At 43.5% G+C, this 25,996-nt stretch overlaps 2 protein-coding genes and 1 long non-coding RNA gene across 4 annotated transcripts in view; 2 read left to right on the top strand and 1 right to left on the bottom strand.

Moving 5' to 3' along the window:
- LOC143352900 (ubiquitin-conjugating enzyme E2 R2) overlaps positions 1 to 2,815 on the bottom strand; it is a 41,551-nt gene extending 38,736 nt beyond the window's left edge. Inside the window, exon 1 of the mRNA XM_076785930.1 lies at positions 2,247 to 2,815. Within this exon, the coding sequence (XP_076642045.1) occupies positions 2,247 to 2,420 (174 nt within the window). The 5' untranslated portion in view covers positions 2,421 to 2,815. The remainder of the gene's footprint in view (positions 1 to 2,246) is intronic.
- Positions 2,816 to 3,599: 784 nt separating this feature from the next.
- Positions 3,600 to 4,742, top strand: LOC143352905 (microsomal glutathione S-transferase 1). Its single transcript, XM_076785937.1, has 2 exons — positions 3,600 to 3,893; positions 3,977 to 4,742. Exons 1-2 carry the CDS (start codon positions 3,768 to 3,770, stop codon positions 4,298 to 4,300), a joined length of 450 nt encoding a protein of 149 aa, XP_076642052.1. The 5' UTR covers positions 3,600 to 3,767; the 3' UTR covers positions 4,301 to 4,742.
- A 1,755-nt stretch (positions 4,743 to 6,497) lies between these two features.
- Positions 6,498 to 25,660, top strand: LOC143352907 (uncharacterized). 2 transcript variants are annotated; one of them, XR_013082017.1, is made up of 3 exons: positions 6,498 to 6,958; positions 7,930 to 8,941; positions 25,243 to 25,660. It is a non-coding gene; the product is annotated as an uncharacterized LOC143352907 (long non-coding RNA). The 2 variants fall into 2 exon arrangements; XR_013082016.1 differs by lacking the exon at positions 25,243 to 25,660 and having other exon boundaries at positions 7,930 to 8,959.
- Positions 25,661 to 25,996: the final 336 nt, after the last annotated feature.

Below are 25,996 nucleotides of genomic sequence, written 5' to 3'. Positions count from 1 at the left end.
CCGGCCGGGCGCACGATGAAAATAACGGAAAATAATGCGAAACGATAGGAAACGATAGTTAACGATAGGCTCGTTTTTTTTCTTTATTACTTCCTTTTCACTTTTGCCGGAGGAGAAACCGCGATTTTATTAGTAGACAGCGGGCGTTATGCGTTTGTAGGAAAAATAAATGGCTGCAATTTAATACGGTAAAAGTATTACAAGAATTTAAAAATACTGTTATTTGACTTTTAACCTGCCAAACATAGTAAGATAGAAAACAAATTTCTATTTCACTCGAGTTTGTTGCAATGCAGGTAGAAAATTTGTACTTTCTTTTGATGCGTTTCGATCCGGAAGAGAAACAGTATAATTAATTGAAAATTTCACGCTCTTTTTGAAATGCCCTCGATGCATTATTCTGCGTTATCTTTTTGCAGGTGGATGCAACGCTGGTGCAGGCGAAAATAGAAAAGCATTTAATTAACCTTCAAGTGGTATTTTCAGTATAAAAAAAAGCCGCCTGATGCTTCGATCGAGTTTCCCCACTAATATGCGAAGTTCGAAATATATTGGATTTTTCTCCGGGTCACTGCAATTCCCTTGTCGGTTGCGTTCATTGTGAATGCACTGAAATTTGTAATCTGTTTACAACAAAAGAGAAACTCGATTACGACATTAAAAAATAAAGCCAACAAGCTCCACCGTCTCCAAACTGAATAGAAAATAGATGAAATTTGTAGATAGAGCATTTGTTTGCTAAGGCACGTTGCTATAAATAAATATTTGAGTTCGGCACGGTCCGCGTGACAATATCCCCACAATGTGCAGTACCGATCGATCAATGTATCTCGACGATAACGTGAATATTTAAAAAAGCGCGCCATTACGGTGCGCAGCGCGATTGAAAAATCCGTCGATCGACCGGGTTAACGATTCTCGCGAAACGATTCGACGGGACACTCGAAACCGCATCGGGAATTTAAAATTACTCTAGAATGCAGGTCAGCCGATCCGTCTGCATTGAGCAATCCTTCGTTTCCAGTATTGCTCAACGCTGAGGCCGTTGCTTTTCAACGGCTACGAGCCGGCGAAAAAAATTCGTCGGATAGTAATTAAGTAGCGCGCGCGAATACTCGTGTCCGGTGAATTCCGTGAGATCGGAATAGTCGATGGTCAGCCGCTATTTCTTTTTTTTTTTCTTTTTGCTGGCCAAGGTAACAGAATGCTATAGCCGTGTGACTTTTTCATGAGAACGCTATGCGTCCATCTTCGAAAAATATCCGTGCGCTCTTTTTGAACGCTATACTCCTTTCTCCCACCCGTTGCGTCGGAAAGTTGAATTTTCAGCTGGACGTTACTTTGCAAATAAAATTAACAGCTGATAGATCGTTTCTCTAAGACATTTCTCCGCATCGCTTAAACGCAATTATTAACCTATTAACCCCTTGTGATATAACGCCGAGTCAGACTCGCGATGAAGACAAAATCTGCTAAATATGCATGTCATAAATTTCCTTTAAATTGAATTGAAATTCTATTTTACTGTAAACAATGTTTAGCCATTGGAGAATACGCGTTCACATACAATAAATATAGATTTACATTCTCTCCTGGTAAATTATAAACGTCAAAGAAATTCTAATAATTTTAATCGTAAAATAAATCTTGGTGCAAGGGGTTCAACAACTACATACTCATTTTCTTGACGCTCTGGTTTAACATGACGTCTCGCATACGTCATGCGTGTCGGGTGCCAAGCTTGACCATTTGTAACGTTTCATTACAATAATAATAATAACAATAATAAATAATACAAATTATCGAAGCATCTGCCGTTCCGCGCATATAGCGTCAAGCCAATTGATTAGCGCCTACGTCAAACAATTTCACTTGTCAAGTTCTGCGTCCTTTCAAGTAATTAAAATTATAAAATCGCCCGGTGAACAGGTAATAGAAACGAAGAAGAACGAAGCTCTTAAAAAAAAAAGAAATGATCGATCGAGCGAAGCCGAACAGCTTTCGAGCTTATACAACAAATAACGCACCACGGTATAACATTCGCGTCATCGAAAGAGAAATCGAAAACATAACCAACAAAATGGAAAGCGTTGTGCTCGCGAATGCTGGAGAAACACACATAGAGGAAAGGAGAGGGGAGAGGGTAGATGAGGGAAGAATATCGGAGGAGAGAAAGAAGCATCGGTTTCCTGGAGCAAGGTTCCCGGCACGAGCGAAACAATCTAAGAATAATTCTGATGATTTACCTTGAAGTATCCACCTTGGTAGAGCGTGTCCGGGGGGCCGAAGATAGCCACTTCCCACTCAAACATGTTGTCCTCGTTAACGAGTTTCACGCGGAACCCCTCGACGGGTTCCTCTTGGAGGCTTTTATACTCGAGGGCGAGCGCCCTGAGCGCCGAGCTGGTCGGTTGTGCCATATTTTTGGAATTTTCCTGATGGGAATGACGGGCCTGCCTCCGGAAACGCGGAACGTCCAAAGCCTCCTGAAGTGGTAGCACGGGACACCACAGTCGGACGGACGCCTTTGCGAACACTGCTCCTCTCCTCGGGAGAGAATATCACTTTCCAACGGTTTTCTCCACCAGGTAATTCGAGGCCTCCACCGTGGTTTTTCCTCGGCGCCTGCCTGAGTCGCGTCGTGATCCTTCCACACGCGGCTGGACCTCCTCTACGACGAATACAGTATACGGTTCTACACACCAAACAAACAAAGAAATACGGTCGGAGCTACGAACTGCGAAGTAGGTATATCCTCTGCAGTCAACAATACACCATTCCCGATGCACGCAACTCTAACAAAACAGCTGACGTACCTTCTGCGTCAGCGTTGCTGCCGGCGCATGCGCCCGAACCAGCTCCCCCATTCTACATTTAACTCCGGCGATTTTTACCGTGGAAACGAGCCAGCAACGATCCAATCGTCGGGTTCGATCCGCAAGAACGAATTTCTATGCTTGCTGCCTCTTGATTGGAGAACGAGCGCCCATTCACGTGACAGGACTGAGAAACCGCGTAAACGGCCCCCCTGAATCGTTCTTTGCTAAACACGAACGCTGGTTGGACGCTGCCGGCACAAGGTCGACAGTGCTGGCCAATCAGCGCGAGCTACAGTGTCGCGCGTTTCTAGTGGCTCCAATTAGACAAGGTGAAAAATTATGAAGAGGACGTTAACAATTACGCAAATATACAGCTACAATTATATATTTAATATATTTTCTACTTGCAGTGTCGCATTTTATCCCCCACCATCCCATGACGTAGCCAATAGTATTCTTCTTGGTGTCTGAACTCGTGACGTCGTCTATCTGTCAATCAATAGAAAACGGTGTCCGCTAATAACAATGTAATCGAGTAGAGAAGATTCGAGTTGCTATTTACGGTGTAATTGAATTATTTTGTGTTCATAATTCATGGACTAATTTAAACGTATTCTGTGAAACTGTACTGTATGCAGTGCATAATATACAGAGTATATACAGGGTGGATCAAAATTCAATAATTAGTTTCGAAACCATAATCAACTATTGATACACTCGGTGTATACGATATGGCTGGGACTAGAGTTGACTAGAGTGGACTAGAGTCAACTAGAGTCTGGAGTGGGATAAACAGTTATCTTGAATGACTTTCCACTTTTCATGCAAACGATGTTATAATCTCCATCTTGTTATTTTTATGTCACCATTCCTATCGTATATAAAGGGGACTCGCATTAATAAGACCAGTATATCGTTGAACGTTTAATAAAAAACATTGGCAGAGTCATGGTTGAGAATGTGTTTGGGATCGAGCCGGAACTTTTCCGGATTTTCGGCTTTTGGACCGCAATAGTTTCTTTGAAAATGGTAGCAGTGGTGTTAATGACTATCCGTTACAGATTTCAAAAGAAGGTAAGTTCCGTTATAGTAAACATTTATTTCTACTTGTTCACCATGCGTACGAACAAATGAAATAACGTGATCCTTTTTTGTAGATCTTTGTGAATCCTGATGATGCTCCTCATATTAAAGGATCAAAAGTTGCTGACAACGATCCAGACATCGCACGTGTGCGCAGATGCCATTTGAATGATTTAGAAAATATTCCACTTTGGTTCATAGTAACCTCTCTGTGGTTAACTACAAACCCACCTGTTTGGTTGGCTGGAGTTTTAATCAGGACCTTTGTGATTTCAAGGATCGTACACACATTATCGTATGCTGTGGTATCTAAGCAACCACACCGAGCAATCTCTTTCGCAATTGGTCTTGTTGTTACGACATTCCAAGCAATTAGTACTTTATTATATTACTACTAATCTTTATTGCTTAAGAAGTAACATTTGTTTTCTACTGTGTACACTGTTACTTGTTGTTTAAAGAGGATATTCCTCAATGGCCTAATTTTTGTTATTATATGTATAGCTTTTTGTTAGGATTATATGGATGTGGATCTAATGGTAGACTTTAACACACTTTATTTGATATACGAAAATTACATGCTTTCGCGCGTAGAGAAGAATGTGGAGTGTTCCAGAAAAGAAGGAACGCAGACAAAACGGAATCACCGCAAGAAAACAAAAGACGATCAGTCCGATAGACGCATTCTCATGCAGATGTCGCGAATAACTGTCAAGTATTAATTCTCAACACTTTTAATTATATTTTTCTGTATAAGATGCATGCCAATCTGTTTCTAAAAATTTGTATTCTTATACCTGCATGCAATTATTAAAATTTGTAATAAACATTTATACAATATTTAGTATTCAATGTATTTATAAACCCTATTACGAAATTGTAATTATATCATACAATTTGTTGACACGTTCACCCAACTATGAGTGGGATTTGATAAGAACTACAGATTGATAAGAACTGTTAAATAACATTGGCTTACTATAAACCATCGTAAGGAAAGCAATGCATGTCTTAAATAATATTAAGAAATGCATTTAAGTGGAAATAAGAAAATGTTGAATGATAGAATGTACTGTAAAAAAGGTTTTTCATTTCCTCTGCCTTGATAAATATTTTATGAGTTTCATTTATTTTATCTTTGTATTGAATCTACTACATAGATACTGCAACTTGTTGCATTCTTTTTGATTGAAGGCAGACATATGAAAGAATTTTCAGATGCAATCTAAACTCAAGATATCCAAAGTAATTCAAAGATCATTATATTTTACGAAGTAAGAGCTGTTTCTAAAACTGTAATTATGTCAAGTTCACCTCATTTGTTCCATACATATAAAACATATCAACCATAAGTACCATTCATAGGTACTAAAATGCTGTCTCATATCTTAAAATTCTCCTAGTCATCAAGGTTTAGTCACAACACTTTGCCTACTGGAGATGATTCAGTAATTTTCCACTGGGTTTATGGAGACCCAAAAGTGACTATTTTATACAGGGTGGGGCAATAACTATGTCCAGTTTGAATATTGCCGTTATTTGTAATAATATGAAAAAATGGTATATAGAAAACTTACACGGTATAGAGGGGGACATATTGTGACACAAACATTTTCTGTGTGGGTGGAGACATAGAGGAGATTTCAAGGTCAACTCTATTTTTTCAAATGGAATGTTATGTTTTTTTTAGCACGATGTGATAGCCAGTGTTGAGACGAATTCAGCGAGTTATCATAGAAGGTCATGCAAGGTCAAATATAATAGTAAAATAAACTTTATTATTCTAACACACGCTGCAATTATCCGTTGTTCCATATTTTCTGGTGTAGTGGGTACTTCTTGATAAACATCATTTTTCAATGCTCCCCAGAGAAAAAAATCTTATGGTGTTAAATCCGGAGAGCGAGCTGTATAACTTCGTCTACCTAAATTTTCAGGCATTTTCTAAATAATATATACTCAAAGAAATAAATTTGTAATAAGATTGTATATTACAAAATATTAGAACGCATCCCGTAGACTTGATTTTAAAAATCAGAAATCAGTAATTGAATTATTAATAAATTCAGTAATAACAAGTTCACTCGTGTCTCGATAAATTGTCGCCAGACAACTATACTATACTATAAGTCCACGAATTTACATTTTTCGAAGGACGCGTCCTTTTTTTATGACAATGTAAAACGACATACGTAATAAACTTTTTCCCGAGGAATTGTTGGAACGTGTCACAGCGGGTGGATGATAATAACTGGAAGAAAAATTGCAAAATGTTCACGTGAACAGGACGCATGATATACAGGGTGTTTCGTTTATCTGCAAACGGAAATATCTCGTGACGCACTGAAGTTACGAAAAAGATTTGTTTACAAAAATTTTTCGGTATGAAGGGAACAATCGTATAGCGTAATTTTTTCAAGGACTCGAATGGCGGGGAGGGAAATTTCATAGTCAAATTAATTTGTTGAAATGGAACCATATATCTTTTTCGTCATAATACGATAGCATTTTCCGAGATGAATTCAGCCGGCAACCAGATACTACCGTTGCATACGTAAGAAGTTATAAATTTACAATATAATTTCGAATGTTTCGTTACAGTAAATAACTAATGGAATATGCTGTCATGTTATGACAAAATATATGATTCCATTTAAAAAAATTAATTTGATTTCGAAATTTCGTTGTCAAACAAATGAAACACCCTGTAGACAGTTCGCCCCCATATTGGCGCGTAAAAGGGTGAATGCAGTGCGCGTGCGCACGGGGGCTGTTGTGACGGGTCGTCATGACGATGACGTCTCGACGCCAACGGGCGCGGGAACGTCAGACGTCGCGATGTATCTGTGAGGTGCGAACCGCCGTCGGTGCAACGGCGTCTCGCCGTTACCGAATATGCACCGGAAACGAGTTGTTCGGTTTTTCTCGTGTTCCGATCCTGCTGTTCGCGATCCTGATCACCGCCAATGATCCAGGAACCGTTGTCAGTTCCCCCGGTAGCCTATGTCCCACGCGTCGTACAAAAACGTCGCATCGGTGCGAGGACATAGATAGAGGTGAGTCTTTTTGAAATTCTATCAACTGCGGTCAATGCTTCAACCACCTGAAACTACACATAGAAATAGATTGCAACAGTCTGTGGATCTTTATGCAAAATAAAAATGGCCTGCTTCGACTAAAGCGGGCAGGAATTAAATGGAAATTTATTTTCATTCTTAACCCTTCGCACTCGAAGCTATTTTAACTTCGGGACACATTTTTTAGTAGAAATTGTTTAATTGTATCACTCGCGGTTACTTGTTGTGGTCCATTGAAGTTACCGTAGCCATTCAAACATTTTTTACGATGAATCCTCAGGTATGAGTTATGAGGGATGTTAATTGATTTCCAGTGTTAAAATTGTTTAATTACATTGAACTGACACGTAAGAGGAAATTCAGAATTTTTGTGTGCCCCATTTCCGGTTCGCCGTTGTTGCACAAAATGATCTACATATTCTTCCATCGATATCCCTTCCCCTCTCTCGAATTTAACATGCAAAGAACACGATAAGCTACGTTATTAACAAATGCAAAGTAAACTCTTTATTTTCTTCGTTAATCATGCGTAATAATCACGGAACCTAGATTCCTTTTTTTTTATAGGCTAGCCTCGTATAATACGATCATTGTATATTTTAGTATTTCCGTATTGTACAGAGGTAAGAACTGATTTAAAAAATTAGGTTAGGTTTGAAGAGAATGTTGAGTTTATATCGTTTCGATGTCGGGATTGCAAAAGATGTGTTATCCTGTAATATAATATACTCATTACAATAAATTACAATTACAATAAATCAACTAATGGTATTTTTTTCATTTCATATTTTTTCACGTGGAAAATTTGCTATGAGAATAATTGGCGCATAGTTCAATTTTTACCTCGAGTGTTCAGTATTTGCCTTTTTATTTTCGGTATAAACAACAGCGCTTCCACCTTCTTTTGCCCCCCTTTTTTTTTTAAATCGTAAGGTGTATTTTATTTTCAGATCGATGAAACGTTTGCGCCATTTTATTTAGACGGTTCGTTATTTTTCCACAATATGCACATCGTTTTTATTGACCATCGGTTTTCGACCGAAATCAATTTCGAGCCGAGTTTCCTGGTTCTGCGACATCGCAGAAAGAGAACTTTGCCGAAAGCGTTTGTAGGAGAGGTGAAAAGGTCAGAGAGGGTCCAGCAAGCAGACAGGACGCTGGAAACCCTCTTACCCGGCATCCGGAAGAAACAGTTTTGTTCAGTTTACTCTGTACACTCGAGCGTTGCCGGAGTCGCTCGTTTTTGTTCACTCTGGAGGTTGTAGTTCTTTGTCGAAATTCTTATTGTTGCCGGGAGGAACCGAATACGTACAAGAACTATTTTAATACAATAAAGCTACCGACGAATTAACAGTGAACTTTGTATCGCAGTTTATGCTCGCGTAAATCGAATTTTGTTTCGGCTCGAAAGGATGCAGAAAGTTTAAAGCTACAATCGCTGCGATCAAATTTATCTTTCAAGCGTCGGTGTCATTAACGAAATTATTTTAACCTTGCAGAATTTTTGTGGGGGCCATGCAAATCCATGAATTCGCAATCACGGATATCTAAGTAGACCACGGACGTCCTAGTAAGACGTCCGTCGGGCCACTGTCAATGCCGTTCGCATGACAGCGGTGCAATAACGGCCGCCTCCTTGCAGGGGCTTTACACACGGCTATTTCCCGTCAGCGTTAACCTTTCTTCGAAGGCCCCGCCAAAGAACGCCGATCAATCGTGATTATTACCTTTCCTTATTAGAAAAAAAAAATCGCGATTATCGTCGCACTAATATATCCCGAGTAAACCTTGATATATCGTAGACCATAATTGCTCGCCGTTACGATATTTCATTAGAGACATCGGTTTTCCTCGAACCAGATTGTGGTACCTTGAAAACAGGGGCTGCACATTCACGCGATTACCCTTGATCGATATCCATCGTGCCGAGTCTTACCATTCATCACCGTTCTTGTCGCACCGGTGTGCTACCTTTTCCCTCGAGCACCGTTTTCGAGAAAATTTCGAAAATCCACTCCACGTAATCCGTGTGCTCCCCATTTAATATAGTCATTCAGATATTGTTCATTTTCTTCTTTCCTCTTCATAATTCTTTCATTTTATTGTTTCGCGGAATCCACACTGGTGCAACTTATCTTGCATTTACATCGATTGTGGTTCTTGGCGTGCTAATTTTATTCGTCTTCTGTTGCGTCTTCGCGAGCAGTCATAGCTGAACGGTCGCTAAATGGTTAAACAATTTTATAATTAGATGGGATCAAGCTTGTCGCGATCGTCGATCGGGAAGCCAGCGTGTTCGTTTTATGTCCGTCGATGCGTATCTCTGCGCGGTGCACGAGAACGTTATGCCTGTTTACGTCGATGCAAATTTTATTCGTCCGCTTTGCAAATGTTAGAATCGATCCACAATTTATTTGTACCACGTGTCACGTTGTTTGCTGCAGACTACTGCTTCAAATTTCAGTAGAATGGGTCTACTGCGGTCAGACACTGGGAATTTCACAGACAAGAGAAGCAAGAACTCCACTGCCATTCGACACGAATTCAACAATAGACCAAGAATTTATTCCGATTCGCGATTTTTATTCAAGCCTATATTTCAACGAAATCTTTATCATTTCGTTAATTGTAAAATGAGAAAGGCTTAGTGTTAATATTCGTTCAATAAACCTCTTACCTGTAAAAACCTCGAAAATTCGATTTTTGTCACCGCCAGAGGTACCATAATTCCATTCTGGCCATTCTTCCCCTGCATTCTCCAATAAAACAGACTAGCAGTCTCAACGAGCAAGTCGTTCTCTTCCGTATTCGACTTCCATTATTCTCACCTTAATTAGTTCTCGAAAGAGAGAGAGAGGGAGAGTCTTTATGAATTTTCATAAAGGCGGTCGGTTTACTCGTCAGCGAGACGGCTCGCGGCCATTATGCACAGCGAGCAATAAAGATACAAAACGTCGGCGATTAGCGAACGAGATTATCTTTGGTCGACGGCCAGCGGGTAACAACTAACAGCGGAGCTCGCGAACGGCCCCGTGTAATTGACAAAGTTTGAGCGAGGCTGTTGAAACTAGGCTCTCCGTGTGCGCTATTCTAAATAGATAGCGGTGCGGTGCGTTCTTTGAGGAGCACGTGCCAGCACCTTCCGCTGTTTCATCAATACTCCCTCTGGTTACCGCATCCGCAGTGGCAGAGCTATGGCAGCGGCACAGTATCGCGATAGAGAGTGCATTTGTAGGCGCACAGGCGCGAACCGCGATTGTTTGCCACTGCGAACACCTCCTCCTCCCTTCGCCGATGAAACTCGCCTCTCGCGGACGAGATGCGGCTCGCGTGACGCCTATGTAGGCCAGCAGGCTACGCCAGCTGGAATGTCTTTCCGAAAAATGCCAATATTAGCGAGCAGTCAATATGATTACCCGTCAGCCGCGCCAGCAACCCGCGTATTCACTTCGTAACTCGTAGGCACGCGTACCTCGGGCGAACCGGCCTTTCGTGCGTGCCAACCGCTTATCGATCAACCCTATCGACGAACTGGACGAGCACCAGCACCTGCGAGATCCACACAGGATACCTGCCGAGACGAAAATTACCCGGGTAACGACCATTCCTCCATTACTTTACCGGTAACATGACCCATACCCAAGATTTTACTGTTCGAACGGTGAGCAACGAACCCAGAATTTTTATGTGCCGCATAAGTTCAACGATCTTGTAATTTCATTCTCGAAAATAGCATTTCCGCCAGTTCGATTATTCCGAGCCAGGTCTTCGAAGATAAATGCAGTGAAAGATCTGCGTGCAAAAATGGGGTGTGTAGGCTCGAGAAATTGTTTAAATCTTGCATCAGATAATCGGCGATGTATTTCGTAAGGTGAAAATTCGACAAGTGTAAGTTTACTAAAGGATGTATAGGTAGATAACGAACACGGTTACAAGTAGAGGATTGTACGCATTTATAACAAAAATTAATCGAAAATTGAAAATTGTAAAGTCTTGCTGAAATCGTCAGGAAAGGAACTAGATTTTCATCTAATTTTTGTTGCTCAAACCGCGAACGTTTTCATTTTACATGAAAATCCGCAGGCTGGTTATAACACAATTTTGGTTCTTCGCAATATGCTTCTTCAGAAGAGACCTTATACAACTACTATGATATCCGCGAAATTAAACTAGCAAATCTGAAGACGTTACAAGTAGAAACCGCTTTAATTTCTGGTCCAGAAATGTCTTTGAAGTCCGGCGAGCTTTCGGAAGCAGTCCAGAGTAGGAGCTAATTGAAAAAGGGTGGTGTCGTCGCGCCTAAGTATGGCAACCGGGCTCGATGCGCCCCTATTATACGGCAACGCACCGGACAATTTTCCCTGTCGGACCGCATCCCGCCTTACACGCGTGCACAGACCGAAATTGCATTTCTCTTTATCGGCACCGGGCACGATCCGGCGGCCGCGATTCAATTCACGCTGTAATTAATATCAAGATCGTAATTACATTTCTGTCGACATCGCGGCGTCGCAGGTGGTTGCCACCTTCTGTCACAGGGAAATCGGTTCGCGTTAGAACGCCGCTCGAGGCGCGAGACTAATCACCGTCGAGCGTGCGGGTTCGATGAGCTATCAGCCGTGTCTGGCCCTCTCTCCTTCTCTATACCAATTAAGAATATCATACTGTGATTGCAAAGCTTTGTTCTTCGCTCAGTTCTTCGTTCACGGCTATATGGAATTTAGGTTCTTCGTTTTAGGGCTGGATGAGGTCTAGGTTCTCATAGACTACTATACTTACAGACCATTGAAGTCTGAATTTCCTGGACACTACACCAGGTTAACACCAAACCTACCCTAAATGACCTCATACTGTGATTGCAAAGCTACGGAGCTTTGTTCTTCACTCAGTTCTTCGTTCACGGCTATGTGGAATTTAGGTTCTTCGTTTTAGGGCTGGGTGAGGTCTAGGTTCTCATGGACTACTATACTTACAGACCATTGAAGTCTGAATTTCCTGGACAGTACAGCAGGTTAACACCAAACCTACCCTAAATGACCTCATACTGTGATTGCAAAGCTACGGAGCTTTGTTCTTCACTCAGTTCTTCGTTCACGGCTATGTGGAATTTAGGTTCTTCGTTTTAGGGCTGGGTGAGGTCTAGATTCTCATAGACTACTATACTTACAGACCTTTGAAGTCTGAATTTCCTGGACAGTACAGCAGGTTAACACCAAACCTACCCTAAATGACCTCATACTGTGATTGCAAAGCTACGAAGCTTTGTTCTTCACTCAGTTCTTCGTTCACGACTATGTGGAATTTAGGTTCTTCGTTTTAGGGCTGGGTGAGGTCTAGGTTCTCATGGACTACTATAATTACAGACCTTTGAAGACTGAATTTCCTGGACAGTACACCAGGTTAACACCAAACCTACCCTAAATGATCTCATACTGTGATTGCAAAGCTACGGAGCTTTGTTCTTCACTCAGTTCTTCGTTCACGGCTATGTGGAATTTAGGTTCTTCGTTTTACGGCTGGGTGAGGTCTAGATTCTCATAGACTACTATACTTACAGACCATTGAAGTCTGAATGTCCTGGACAGTACACCAGGTTAACACCAAACCTACCCTAAATGACCTCATACTGTGATTGCAAAGCTACGAAGCTTTGTTCTTCACTCAGTTCTTCGTTCACGGCTATGTGGAATTTAGGTTCTTCGTTTTAGGGCTGGGTGAGGTCTAGGTTCTCATGGACTACTATAATTACAGACCTTTGAAGACTGAATTTCCTGGACAGTACACCAGGTTAACACCAAACCTACCCTAAATGATCTCATACTGTGATTGCAAAGCTACGGAGCTTTGTTCTTCACTCAGTTCTTCGTTCACGGCTACGTGGAATTTAGGTTCTTCGTTTTAGGGCTGGGTGAGGTCTAGGTTCTCATGGACTACTATAATTACAGACCTTTGAAGACTGAATTTCCTGGACAGTACACCAGGTTAACACCAAACCTACCCTAAATGATCTCATACTGTGATTGCAAAGCTACGGAGCTTTGTTCTTCACTCAGTTCTTCGTTCACGGCTATGTGGAACTTAGGTTCTTCGTTTTAGGGCTGGGTGAGGTCTAGATTCTCATAGACTACTATACTTACAGACCTTTGAAGACTGAATTTCCTGGACAGTACACCAGGTTAACACCAAAACCTACCCTAAATGACCGGTTCCATATTTCTAATTTTACGATTATTCAAGTTCTAAAAATGGTTTCGTAGGAATTGATTTATGACTATAACACAAAGTCTAACTAAATTGTTATTTTTACAATGCATACTAGCCAATTTTATTTCTCGGCAGGTTTAGCGTTAGTCGTGAAGTTTCGAAGCGGTGTCATCAATTTTTCAGGCAAACTTAAATTTCGTGAATTGAAGCCACTTTCTTTCTGCGGATAATAATTGACCCCGCGAGGATTCGCTGTAATAGTGACACATCAGAGGACGTCCCGGCGTCAATTAGCAGCGTGCAACCCTCAGGTTCGCTCGCATTATGTATTTAACACAAGGTCCCATTGTCTGCGGTTGGAATTGGGTCTGGGCATTCCGGTTTCGCGAGCCCACGAAAAAGATGATTAATCGCGTCGTCCGAGCGGACGTATATGGCTCGATCACGCCACTTCACCGCCACGCCAGAAGCCACGCCAGTCCTCGCCGATTGACAACCACTGTACAAACTCGGTAATTTAGTGTCACGGCCGTGTACGGCGAAACACGATCCCGATCTCTCTCCCGTCTACTTAGGGGTCTTGCATCTTTCGTGCGATGCGCCGCGCCGCGCCGCGCCGCGCCGCGCCGCCTGTATATCTCGATGGGCTTCGTGAACGCTCTCGAATATTTATCACGGCATTACGGATTACCCTGCCGCCTGCATCTCCGTGTGGAAAACCACGGCCAACCGAAACGGTCCGTGACATCACGGGCTGCAAATGCATTCGCGTTCATCCCCATCCAGCCTCTGGCTTTCAATTCGCATGTCCGCTTACGGACCTTTTGCCTCGAATGCAACCGCGGTGACCACGCGTTCCTCTTTCTTCTTTTTTTTTCCCCTCTTTATCCGCGACCTCCGAGCTCCAGCTTCCTTTTAACGTAAATCAATCCGACTCGGGGACAAGTCCTCGCTTGTATTCGCAAGCTTGCGATTGACCCTTCACGGTCCACCATATCCTCGAGCTGCGTTCGCAATTCCATCCTACTCGGCTTCGCTGATTACGTGTCCGCCCGGATCGCTAGACTGCCGATTTTTACGACAAAAATGATTAACTGCGATTCCTTGCAATAGAAATATTAAAAGACTCGAAGAGCTTCCTAAGTGGCTCCTCTTTCTTGTAGCAGAAAGTTTGTATTCCGGAAACTTTTCACTTTTTTTTTTAAATTCAATTATTTTATTTCATTGTATTATAGTGTTCGTACGGCGTGAACTATTAGGGGTACCCGTAAGTAATCAATTATTTGCAAAGAATTTGTTTTGCCTTTAGTTCTGTGCCGATCGTTGAAGAGGAAACACGTAATCTTTTTCAGTTTTCGGTAAAACAAAGACAAGACAAAGTTTGTTTTAGATTTCGAAATAATTGATTACTTACGGCTGCCCTTAATATATTGTCTTCACGTCGATTAACAGGTCGATACTGGCCTAATGTCGTTCAGATGCAGCGCTGTTAGGTGGGCAACGACCCTAATTCGTTCCGTGTTAAACCTGTGGCAATAGAAACGGTATGCTGGAAATTTTCCAGAGTACTAAATATTCCTAATATTGTTTTCTAAATGTAATTATATTCGGTCACATTGAACAAAAAACCTGTGGCAATGAAAACAGCATGCTGGAAATTTTCAGAGTACTCAATATTCCTAATATTGTTTTCTAAATGTAATTATATTCGGTCACATCGAACATGAAATCTGTGGCAATGAAAACAGTATGTTGGAAATTTTCAGAGTACTAAATATTCCTAATATTGTTTTCTAAATGTAATTATATTCGGTCACATCGAACATGAAATCTGTGGCAATGAAAACAGCATGCTGGAAATTTTCCAGAGTACTAAATATTCCTAATGTTGTTTTCTATATGTAATTATATTCGGTCACATCGAACAAAAAACCTGTGGCAATGAAAACAGCATGCTGGAAATTTTCAGAGTACTAAATATTCCTAATATTGTTTTCTAAATGTAATTATATTCGGTCACATTGAACATGAAATCTGTGGCAATGAAAACAGCATGCTGGAAATTTTCCAGAGTACTAAATATTCCTAATGTTGTTTTCTATATGTAATTATATTCGGTCACATCGAACAAAAAACCTGTGGCAATGAAAACAGCATGCTGGAAATTTTCAGAGTACTAAATATTCCTAATATTGTTTTCTAAATGTAATTATATTCGGTCACATTGAACGGCAAGGGGTTGAAGGATACTCCGAATGCCAGCAACTTCTTCTTTATACCGTTCATTAAGCCGGTTAAACTGCTTAACTATCTCCTCGGTCGGCTTAACGTGCATTCGTTCCGCCTCGTTGGCCACGTTATTGCGCGATTTTCGCGGTCTTTGCTTCATCGGCATCGATATTGCTCGGCGAAGCCTTCGACGACTTCATCTGTTACTGTTATACGACTTTATTATGTGTTCAGAGCCTTGGGTAACCCGATCGACATTCGGGGCGGCGTTACAACCCTAAACTCTTGCAATTTAATTCAGATTACTCGGTGGTTCAACGAAATAAATCAATCCGAAGTAGGGCAAACGAGCACAATGCTCTCCATTCCTTCGCTTTCAATGTGTAACCTCATGACCCGAATGAAATAGTTGGGAAACAGAATATTGACAATAACAACCCTTAAGTGGGCTGACTGCTGCCACTGAATTGTTCATTACTAGACTGCGGTGCGTTTCTAAGAAAATTGGGCCGATCAAATGCAAAACAGTGATAATGTAGTATTCAGAATATAGTGAATTCTCGATATATGTCAACAACATGGGTCTTGCCAGCGTCTTGTATCGTCCAGGAGACATACCCGAGGTGTGTTATGTTCGTGGCCCCTCACGGGGTACACCCCGCGGTAGTGGGGATAATTCCGCGACATTTATCATCCACGATTTGGCGACATATATAGAGAAATCAGTGTACCTACTATTTAACAATTATTGGAATTATAGAAACGCTTTCATAGAAAATGACTGAAGGGACTGCTTTATTTCAGCGTATATTATAATTAACGCGGATTTTATGCATTTATGACAAAAATGGGTAAGCACAATTTAAAACAGTGGACATATTAAAAAGATTTAATTCCACCAGCGTATTTCATCTGAACAAAATCATTAAAAGAACAAAGAGATTTTTATTTCGCCCCTGTGTCTCGCAAACAATGCAAATACTTTTTATTTTGCATAAAGACCCGCAGTCTAATTATAATGAAAAATTCCGATGAGAGTTTCCGATTGCTCTAGAATTAAGAATTCGTTGGCTCGGTTCGCGAACGAAATTTCGGCCGCCAAACCGGAAGTCCTGGGTCCCCGAGCATCCCTCTAAACAGCTCGGCGAATCAGGCTGGATTTCGCGATAGCGTGCGCGCTCGTTTAACGCTCTGACGGTGTTCCAGAATAACAATGTACTCGGACGGCTAACGACTCCACGAGAACGATCCGTGGTATTGGGTGGCAGCGGTGCGTGGCTCTGCAATACCTGTACATTCGTTTCGCTTTGTGCGACGGTGACGGGGGTGGACTCGAATCGCGCTATAAGGACCGTGTTCCAGGCTGTGGGCTCCTCTTGCGTGCATACATATTAAGTATCGGGAATGAAAAGCAATTTCTCCGAACGTTGCGGTTCGCGCCCGTGAAAGGCAAATATCGCGGCCGAGCAATGAATCAGTCTCTAAAAAGAGAATCGTGGTCAGAGTCGAGTCAGAGACACGAAAAATTTTACCGTATCGCAAGTTTCGCGCGTGAAGAATTTGTTAAATAAAGATCAGCGATAATGAACGATTTTGTTAACTCCAGATTAGCGAGCTATCGGCTGGCCGCGTCATCGCCAAGTATTCGTCAGGATGACATCAATTGCACGATCGAGAAGCGCGCGATGATCATTATTTTTATTTAACCAGAAGTATGTTTCAACTCATTTTTCATCTGTTCTGCAGAGCAAGTGAATCATTCGATACCTTGAACACAACGCTCGAACCTCGTCGAGATGTTTACACGATTTACATGTGTTTTCATAGAAGCGTGCCCGCTTATGGCAACGACACACCTCTTTTTCCTTTTTCCTCCTTTTGGTAGCCGCGAGTGCGTCGATGCTTGTCTGACGTGGTTCAAGCGTTGTCCGATGAATCTTAAGATTCAAACATTCCGATCGTCGTTTTTACGCGAGGTTAGTTATCCAAACAAAGCCAAACAAGCATGAGCGACGCAGGCCCCAGCATGGGACGGAAGTTGATTTCTCGATTTATTTTCTTCGTCTAGTCGATTGTCGCACCGTTTCGGAAAACAGGTTGCGCGCAGCGTGCAATCGAAAGAGACGCAGCATTATGCAATTGTCCGGGGAAGAAGGCATCAATTATCCGCGATCGCGTCATTTTAGGAGGTCCCCGATGCATCAGGATCCCGGTCTACCATGGAAAATGGCGGCGCGTTTGCGTGGAGAGCGGGTCAGAGTACATCGCCTCCGTCTTAAAAGCGGAATTACAAAAGTTTCCCTTTTAACGTTAATTAATAAGAGAACGCGCCGTACCGTGCTTCATTATGGCGCGATCCATTATGAAGCAGGGGGATCGGTGGAGAGGGCCAAAGAAGAAGAAGGGAGTCCCAAAGGGAGGGGGGGAGGGAGGTGTCTTTCAAGTTGGCCAAGCTTTCGATTCCCTCGGGAGAGAGGAACAAAAAGAGAGAGAGAGAGAGAGGGAGAGAGAGAGATACTTCGTTCTCGGGGCTCTCTCGGAAAAGGGTAGCCTGATTCGCGCGAGGCGATTGACTTTTTCTTCAAATATACTTAACCCTGTTAACCATAAAGATCGACGGCCACCCGTGAGAATCGATCGATTTCGATACGGCGCACGTAACGTTGCGACAGATAGGCGTCCCGGGAGCTCGCCTGATTAAGGCGTCGCGGCGCGCTGGAATCTGGAATCCGATCTGGCCCGGCCTTCCTCAACTGGGGGAATCCGCGATCGAGAGATCGGAAAGAGATCTTTCCTTCTTGCGGGACACCAGACCGTTTTCACCGCGATCCCATACTCGGCGGTTGTACACGCTAATGAGCCGGATTAATCGGCCCGGGGCTCGCTGCGTCGTTCGAGCGTTGAATATTTAAACGATCGCTCTGGGGTTTGCCCTGGGACCGTTGCTGCGGGCAAATCGTTCCACAGAAAGAGCTGGAAGGCTATCTATCTTGCTATCGCTGCCGTGAAGACACGCGAGAAGCCGTGGTATCGTTGTGCCCATGGACGGAGAGCGTTAAAGAGGCGTGGTTACACTGTTTCTTCTGGATAGAGCACTTCGTGGGCGTGGTTTCCTTGTTCTCCTGAATAAAGTATTTTAAAAGAGTCTCGATTCGATGTTTCCGTTGTCTGAAAAGCCCTCAGACCTTTCATTTCGTTGCTCTTCCTGTGTAAAAAGTTTTGAAGGCGTGGCTTTCATTGCTTCCGTGTGTAAAGTGCGTTAAAGGGGCGTGGTTTTATTTCTCTCGCGTGTAGAGAGCGTTAAAGAGGTGTGGTTTGAATGTTCCCATTGTGAGAAAAGCCCTCGGACGTTTCATTTCGTTGCTATTCCTCTATAAACAGCTTTGGAGGCGTGGCTTTCATTAATTCCGCGTGTAAAGTGCGTTAAAGGGGCGTGGTTTTATTTCTCTCGCGTGTAGAGAGCGTTAAAGAGGTGTGGTCTGAATGTTCCCATTGTGAGAAAAGCCCTCGGACGTTTCATTTCGTTGCTATTCCTCTATAAACAGCTTTGGAGGCGTGGCTTTCATTGATTCCGCGTGTAAAGTGCGTTAAAGGGGCGTGGTTTTATTTCTCTCGCGTGTAGAGAGCGTTAAAGAGGTGTGGTCTGAATGTTCCCATTGTGAGAAAAGCCCTCGGACGTTTCATTTCGTTGCTCTTCCTCTATAAACGGCTTTGGAGGCGTGGCTTTCATTGATTCCGCGTGTAAAGTGCGTTAAAGGGGCGTGGTTTTATTTATCTTGCATGTAGAGAGCCTTAAAGAAGCCTGGATTCAATGCTCTTTCTGTGTACAATGCTCTGGGGGCGTGGTCTCGTTGGAAGCTACTAAGGGGCGTGGTCTCGTTGATTTTCCACTACAGAGTATCTTAAGGGTATGGTCTAGTTGCTCTTTCTGTACACAGTGCTCCAAGATCGTGGTCTTATTAAAGAAAGTATGCTTTAAAGCTTGTGGTGTCTTTGGTCCCTCGGTGTAGAATGTTTTGAGGGGGCGTGGTCTGGTTGCTTTACCACTACAAAATGTTTCGAGGGCATGGTCTAGTTGCTCTTTCTGCATACAGTGCTCCAAGATCGTGGTCTTATTAAAGAAAGTATGCTTTAAAGCTTGCGATGTCTTTGGTCCCTCGGTGTAGAATGTTTTGAGGGGGCGTGGTCTGGTTGCTTTACCACTACAAAATGTTTCGAGGGTATGGTCTAGTTGCTCTTTCTGTACACAGTGCTCCAAGATCGTGGTCTTATTAAAGAAAGTATGCTTTAAAGCTTGTGGTGTCTTTGGTCCCTAGGTGTAGAATGTTTTGAGGGGGCGTGGTCTGGTTGCTTTACCACTACAAAATGTTTCGAGGGCATGGTCTAGTTGCTCTTTCTGCATACAGTGCTCCAAGATCGTGGTCTTATTAAAGAAAGTATGCTTTAAAGCTTGCGATGTCTTCGTTCCCTCTGTGGTGAATATCTTGAGGGGGCGTGGTCTGGTTGCTTTACCACTACAAAGTGTCTCGAGGTCTAGTTGCTCTTTCTGCTCCGAGACCGAGGTCTTATCAAACAAGGTAAGCATCGAGCTTGTGGTTTCCTTGCTCCTCCGGTGTTCAGCGTCTTGAGGGGGCGTGGTTTCGTCGCTCCCGTTGTATAAAGGTCCACGGAGGCGTGTCCTGAATAAAATAGCGTTTCTCAAAGCAATCTCCGAAGAACACTTTCGAGTGAAATGTTCCCGGAGTCGACAGGGAACACTGAAAAGATTCCAACACTGTCGATTAAGGATTACGGCGCGGCGGTCATCGTTTTCGCGTGCAGGTCGCGACGGTCATTATTTTCCCGTGCACTATATCGTGGCTGATTGCGCCGTTAACGAGCCAGAAGACACGAAGGAATTATCGTTAGATTGCCTGGTGCCGGTGGATTTATCGCGCGGAATCAGCCCGCTCGAAAAGACTTATTGCCAGTGTCATGGCCGCGTTTCCGGGAACCCCGAAACCGTGGCCCCTGGCTAACGACGACCGTACAACTTCCATCGACGATCGTCTCCCCTCGATCCCGTTACGTAACGTTGTTGTGCAACCATTTCTGTTTCCGTTCGACGATAACATTGCAGACGGGGCTTTCGTTTCGGTCACATCATTGCCCGTTTTGTTTTGCCGTTTGCACCAAGATCAGAGGATACGCGAAAGAATCCGACCTTGCCGCCGGAAAAATCACCGGCTGACGTAACAGGAAATGCGTTTGAACGGCCGACAGAACAACATGTGTAGGTAACTTCGATCGCAATCGTCGCGCTGATTTAGCGACGTCGAAACGAAGATCCCAAGCGCAAGAGTCAGCGTCGCTTGTGTGTTATGACTGTAGACACTTATGCAAAACTAGAAAATGTTTGCATTAATTGCAACGCGTGGGAGTCGAATAAAAATGTCTTTCGTGTTTTAATTATATTCAGCCGAAGCTAATGCACTGATGTCCAGTTATTAGTGTCCTATATACGGTATGTCTTGCCGTCCTGTATCGTCCAGGTGACATACCCGTGTTATGTTTACACTCCTCGGCGTCCGAGGCCCCTCACAGGGTAGAGCTCGCGGTAGTGGGGATAATTCCGCGACGTTTACCATCCAAGCCTTGACGACATATATAGAGAAATCACTGTATACCGAAATAAAAATCTATTTTGTTGTAGTCGGTATATACAGTGATTGGAGAATACATAGAGACATGTGATATAAATATAAACTTCTTTCTTCTCCTAGAAAACGATGACATAGGAGTTCTAATCACCGTAAAATAACTTGTACGAGTTAGAATTTGCTTCGTGGACACGTAGCCGCGCGATCATGTTCTCGAACACGTTGGATCGGTCACGTTCCGTTCACGGTGAGAACCGCGAGTCGCCGAATAAGGAGGCATTGCCTCATCGTGTTCGGAGAACGCATCTCGCTCTCGACTCTCGAGCACCAAAAAATCGGTACCATCGCGAGCGCATGCGATTGATCCCGATCTCTGGATCTCCGGCGGCTCGAATTCGGTTAAGGAGCGAAAGTACCACGCCCGTCCACGCTGGTTTCCCGTAAAAAGTGTCGTCGGGTCACGGCGTGGGCAGAAAGCCTGCAGGCCGCCATTCGCGACCGAGCAACTTCGGTGCTCCGTATTTGGTGAATGCGTCGAAGTCCGTAGGCGAACCAGTATGTATACGCTAACCGGCAATCGTGAGGCCGCGTCATCCGACGGAACCACAACCATCACCACGCGGATAAACCTCTGTCCTCTATCCTCTATCCTCCCGCCGGAAACGAAACCAGTGACTCGCGTTCGCGTCCTTCTCCGCTGTTAGGCGAGACACGCTGATTTTCGACGATCCCGCGTGACTCACTTCGCCAGAAATCGACGAAATTTTCGCGGACGAATGTCCTTCGAAATTACAGGCCACGCTCGATTCTTAGACCACTATCGTGCTACAATTTTATTTTTATTTTTGTTGACAGTAGAAACAGTCGAACCATGTTTCTCCAAACTATGAAAAATTATATAACTCGTGTAACTGTGATTATTTTCACTTGGAAAAAATCACGCGCGTACTTCAAACGCCAGTAAGTATGTGCGCGAAATACTAATGCGGAAGGTTCGACAGTTTTTTCGAAAAAAATTTTTAATTCCTGCAAAAATCCCCTTCGACAATTTCGGTAGCATTTTAGAGAAGAAAATCTCGAGCGGAACGTGCTACTTCTTCGGAACTAATGGAATTGGCTGAAACAATGAGGAAAGTATGAGATTGACACAAGAGACGACGAGGGTCAACTGTCGGAAAGAGTGTTAAATGTCGATTATGACGGATTTCGTTCATCAAAAAGAGCAAAGTCCAACGTCTGGTCAGCGGAGATTTCAATGAAATCCAACAATAACGACCAGCGGCGAGCACGGAAAACAGTAACAATCATTTGCTCGCTCGTTGCTCGGACACCTCGAGGAGACGACGCAGCTGGTTTCAGCCTCTGAGGCGTACGTCATCGCTCGGTTTACATCGCGACATCACTGGGACCGGATCCTTGAAGGTGTACTCCCCCCTATTCCCGCCTCCAGTTCCTCCAAGCTCGTTCATTTTGTATTCCAACGCGACCGCGAGATTTATTTTCCTACAAAAGACTGGGAACACCTTGTCACGGAAACCTTTTTTCCTTTTCCGCGAATACGCGCTTTGGGACTGATACGGTAAATTCTCGATATATGTCAACAAAACGGGGCTTGGCAGCGTCAGGTATCGTCCGGGAGACATACCCGAGCAGTTTTATGTTTATGCTAACTTCTTGGCCCCTCACGGGACATACCTCGCGATAGTGGGGATAATCCCGCGACGTTTATCACCCAGGGCTTGACGACATATTAGGGGTACCCATAAGTAATCAATTATTTGCAAAGAATTTGTTTTGCCTTTAGTTCTGTATCGTTGAAGAGGAAACACGTATTCTTTTACAGTTTTCGGTAAAGCAGCCTGTGGTCAAAATATTCTAAAAAGTATAATTTTTTTTTACAATAATAAAATGGCGGCCGTACCTTCCCAGGATCATATTCGCCATTGCATACTTTTTCATTTTCATGCGGGATTTAATGCAACGGCGACAACAAAGAAAATTTGCGATGTTTATGGAGATGTATTTAAGGTCAACAAGTGTAGGTTCAGAAGGTTTGCTGCTGGTGATTATGATCTTTCTGACATGCCTCGAAGTGGAAGACCAGTTGAATTTGATAATGACACCCTAAAATCTCTAGTCGAAGCTGATCCAAAATTAAGTATGCAAGAATTATCGAGAAGTCTTGGGTCCACATGGTCAGCTATACAAAGGCACCTACACGAAATGGGAAAGGCATATAGGTACCGCGTCAATTATCTGAGACCAATAAGAATATTCATCGATCAATTTGCACTTCGTTGCTATCCACATTTCGTAGAAATCCATTTCTTAGCGGAATCGTTACCGGAGATGAAAAATGGGTACTTTATGATAACATAAAGCGTTCCAAGCAATGGCTTTCTGCAAATCAAACCGCAATATCAACCCCTAAACCTAGCTTATCACTTAGAAAGGTGTTACTGTGCATTTGGTGGGACTGTCGTGGCATAATTCACTTTGAGTTGTTGGAACCTGGAGAAACAGTTACCGCTGAGTCGTATTGTCAGCAGTTACAACGGCTGTATTCAGAACTATTGAAAAAGAGGGCAACTTTAGTCCACAGAAAAGGTGTAATACTGCAAATTGACAATGCCCGGCCCAGTACAGCGAAACTCACTCAGGAAAAAATCAAAGAATCGCAATGGGAAGTTTTACCGCAACCCCCGTACTCACCGGATATTGCTCCCTTTGATCTTTTCAGATCTCTGGAGCATTATTTAAGAAATAAAACATTCTGTAGAAGATGTTAGGAGGCACCTTGAGTCACATTTTGCTTGACGAACTCTGGATTTCTATAAGAGGGGGATTGAAAATTTGCAGGAGAGATGGCAAACTGTCCTTGATGATGATGGAGATTATATAATAAATTAATTGAATTTACTACAAAGTTTGTTTTAGATTTCAAAATAATTGTTTACTCATGGGTCCCCCTATGATATGCAATCTGACACGGTTGAACCTTCCAGGTCATAGCAACACGTTTGCGGTGGTCACCGATGATCGGCGAACTCGCTTCGCGAATTTCGATTCGGGCAGGTGCGAGGAAAGTTTTAATCGACACCGAACGGAGAACGATCTCCGCTCTCTCCTGTTTAAGGAAGCGGCGGAGGAGAGAGTGAGCGAGCAAGGGAGAGGGAATGTAGTCCTCGTGTCTCAGCGCCGAATCACAGAAGAGGCGTGCGGGGGCGGAAATTGCATTCGACGTCGTCGGTAACGCGTGGTACGTGGGCTCGTTGCCGACGTAATCGCGGCGAAAACCGGGAGAGAGAAAGAGAGAGAGAGAGAGAGAGAAAGAGAGACAGAATCGAGCGTGGAGAACACGTAAGAGAGTTCTCTCGACGAGCTGAAAAGAGAAACACGGAGAGTGTGTACGCGTCTTTACGAGCGGAACAAGCCGCGTAAAAATAGAGAGAGCCGCGTGTTTACGAACACCGTTCACCGCGGAAGAGACGCGGCGTCGTTTCGGCGCCTGTCGCACGCCATAAACCAGGCCTGAGCGAATGCTTCGCTGAATGAAGAGCATAAGCGCGATCGGAGTCGCTGCTGATGCGGCCTAATGGCGGATGGAACGTCTTTCGCGAGCCCTTATGGCTGATCGGCTCCGCACAGTTCGTTTTCATTGCCTATTCCAAAAATTAAAGGACTCTGGAAAATTGTTGATCTTTGAATTGTTGTAACTTTCTGATAAAAAATCGTACGAAGGTATACTTCGACTCATTTTAGAGGGCGTAGCCTGTACTTTCATACTCCTGAATAGGTTTTTTTTTAAAGCCGCATTCTTTCCAAGGACATTATAAAATGGAGAGCCGAAGTTGGACTTTGTTTTTAAATGTTTCTAGAATCCGAAAAAAATTGTAAAATTTCTTTCCACCGAATGACTGTACAGGGGGAAGCTTCCTCTGTGCAACGAAGTTTGAAAATTCGAGGTACGATTTTTTCTCGGCGTTTCATAGCACTTTGGACACAGTGCCAATTTTACTGTGATTCGGAGGCTTTATTTTTGTTCAATAAAAAAATCGTAAATTTTTAGGGATGTTGCGAAGGGGATATTTCAATGTTCAAACCTACGCTAGACAGCCACAAATTTTAGAGACGTTTATGCGAATCAACGCATTTCTGAGAACTTGATAAAACCAATAAGATTTGTCGCAGCTAACAGATGATCTAACAATGTTTGCTCACTGTGATTTAATTAGAAGGTCGAAACGTATCGAGCAGCGTGTTAAGACACGGTTCAGATAAGAAACGTGGAAACGACATTTGCATAGTCATTCGTCGTCTCGATGTAGGTGACTCGTGTAACTACGTCAGACGGTACGTAACGCGGAAAGGTGTTGTGCATGAACAGAGGGGTTAAACGAGAGAGATTGTCATAAATTTGAGGTGGTGCAGGTGCACAGCACGGTGCAGCTCGTAATGAGTGTCTGGGATCGTCTTGTTACGCAACGTCGTGAATGAATCCACGATCATCAGCGTGCTCTCGTCTCTCTCAGTATCGTCCCGAGCAATTACCGCGGGCCGAGCGGCGGCTGCAGTTGCATCGCGGAGAGAACGAGCATCGGTAATTAGCCGGCTCCGCAACGCTCGACGAGCCCTGAAGAACTCGAGCGCGAGACCACGAAAACGCGTTGCGAGTTAGGCGAGAGATAGGAGCGCGTGACAGATATGTTTCGCGAGCATCGCGAGACACGGTTATGGTTATACAACACTGTTGACACGCCGTGTGTGCTCTCCCGGTGCAGCGAGTTGCGTGCACCGCGACTCGTGCCAACGAAATGGTCGTCGGGGATCGATGGATCGACGGATCGAGGTCGCCTCCGAGATCACCGTACGATCGCGAACAATTCCGAGGAAGTCGTTAAAAGATCGAGAGGATCTGACGTGGACGGGAAGGGCCGATCTTTCA

This window comes from Halictus rubicundus, chromosome 3, assembly GCF_050948215.1.
Source record: "Halictus rubicundus isolate RS-2024b chromosome 3, iyHalRubi1_principal, whole genome shotgun sequence".
NCBI lineage: Eukaryota > Metazoa > Arthropoda > Insecta > Hymenoptera > Halictidae > Halictus > Halictus rubicundus.
The sequence above is the reverse complement of the archived record's forward strand: the minus strand, read 5'-3'. Positions and strand labels throughout refer to the sequence as shown.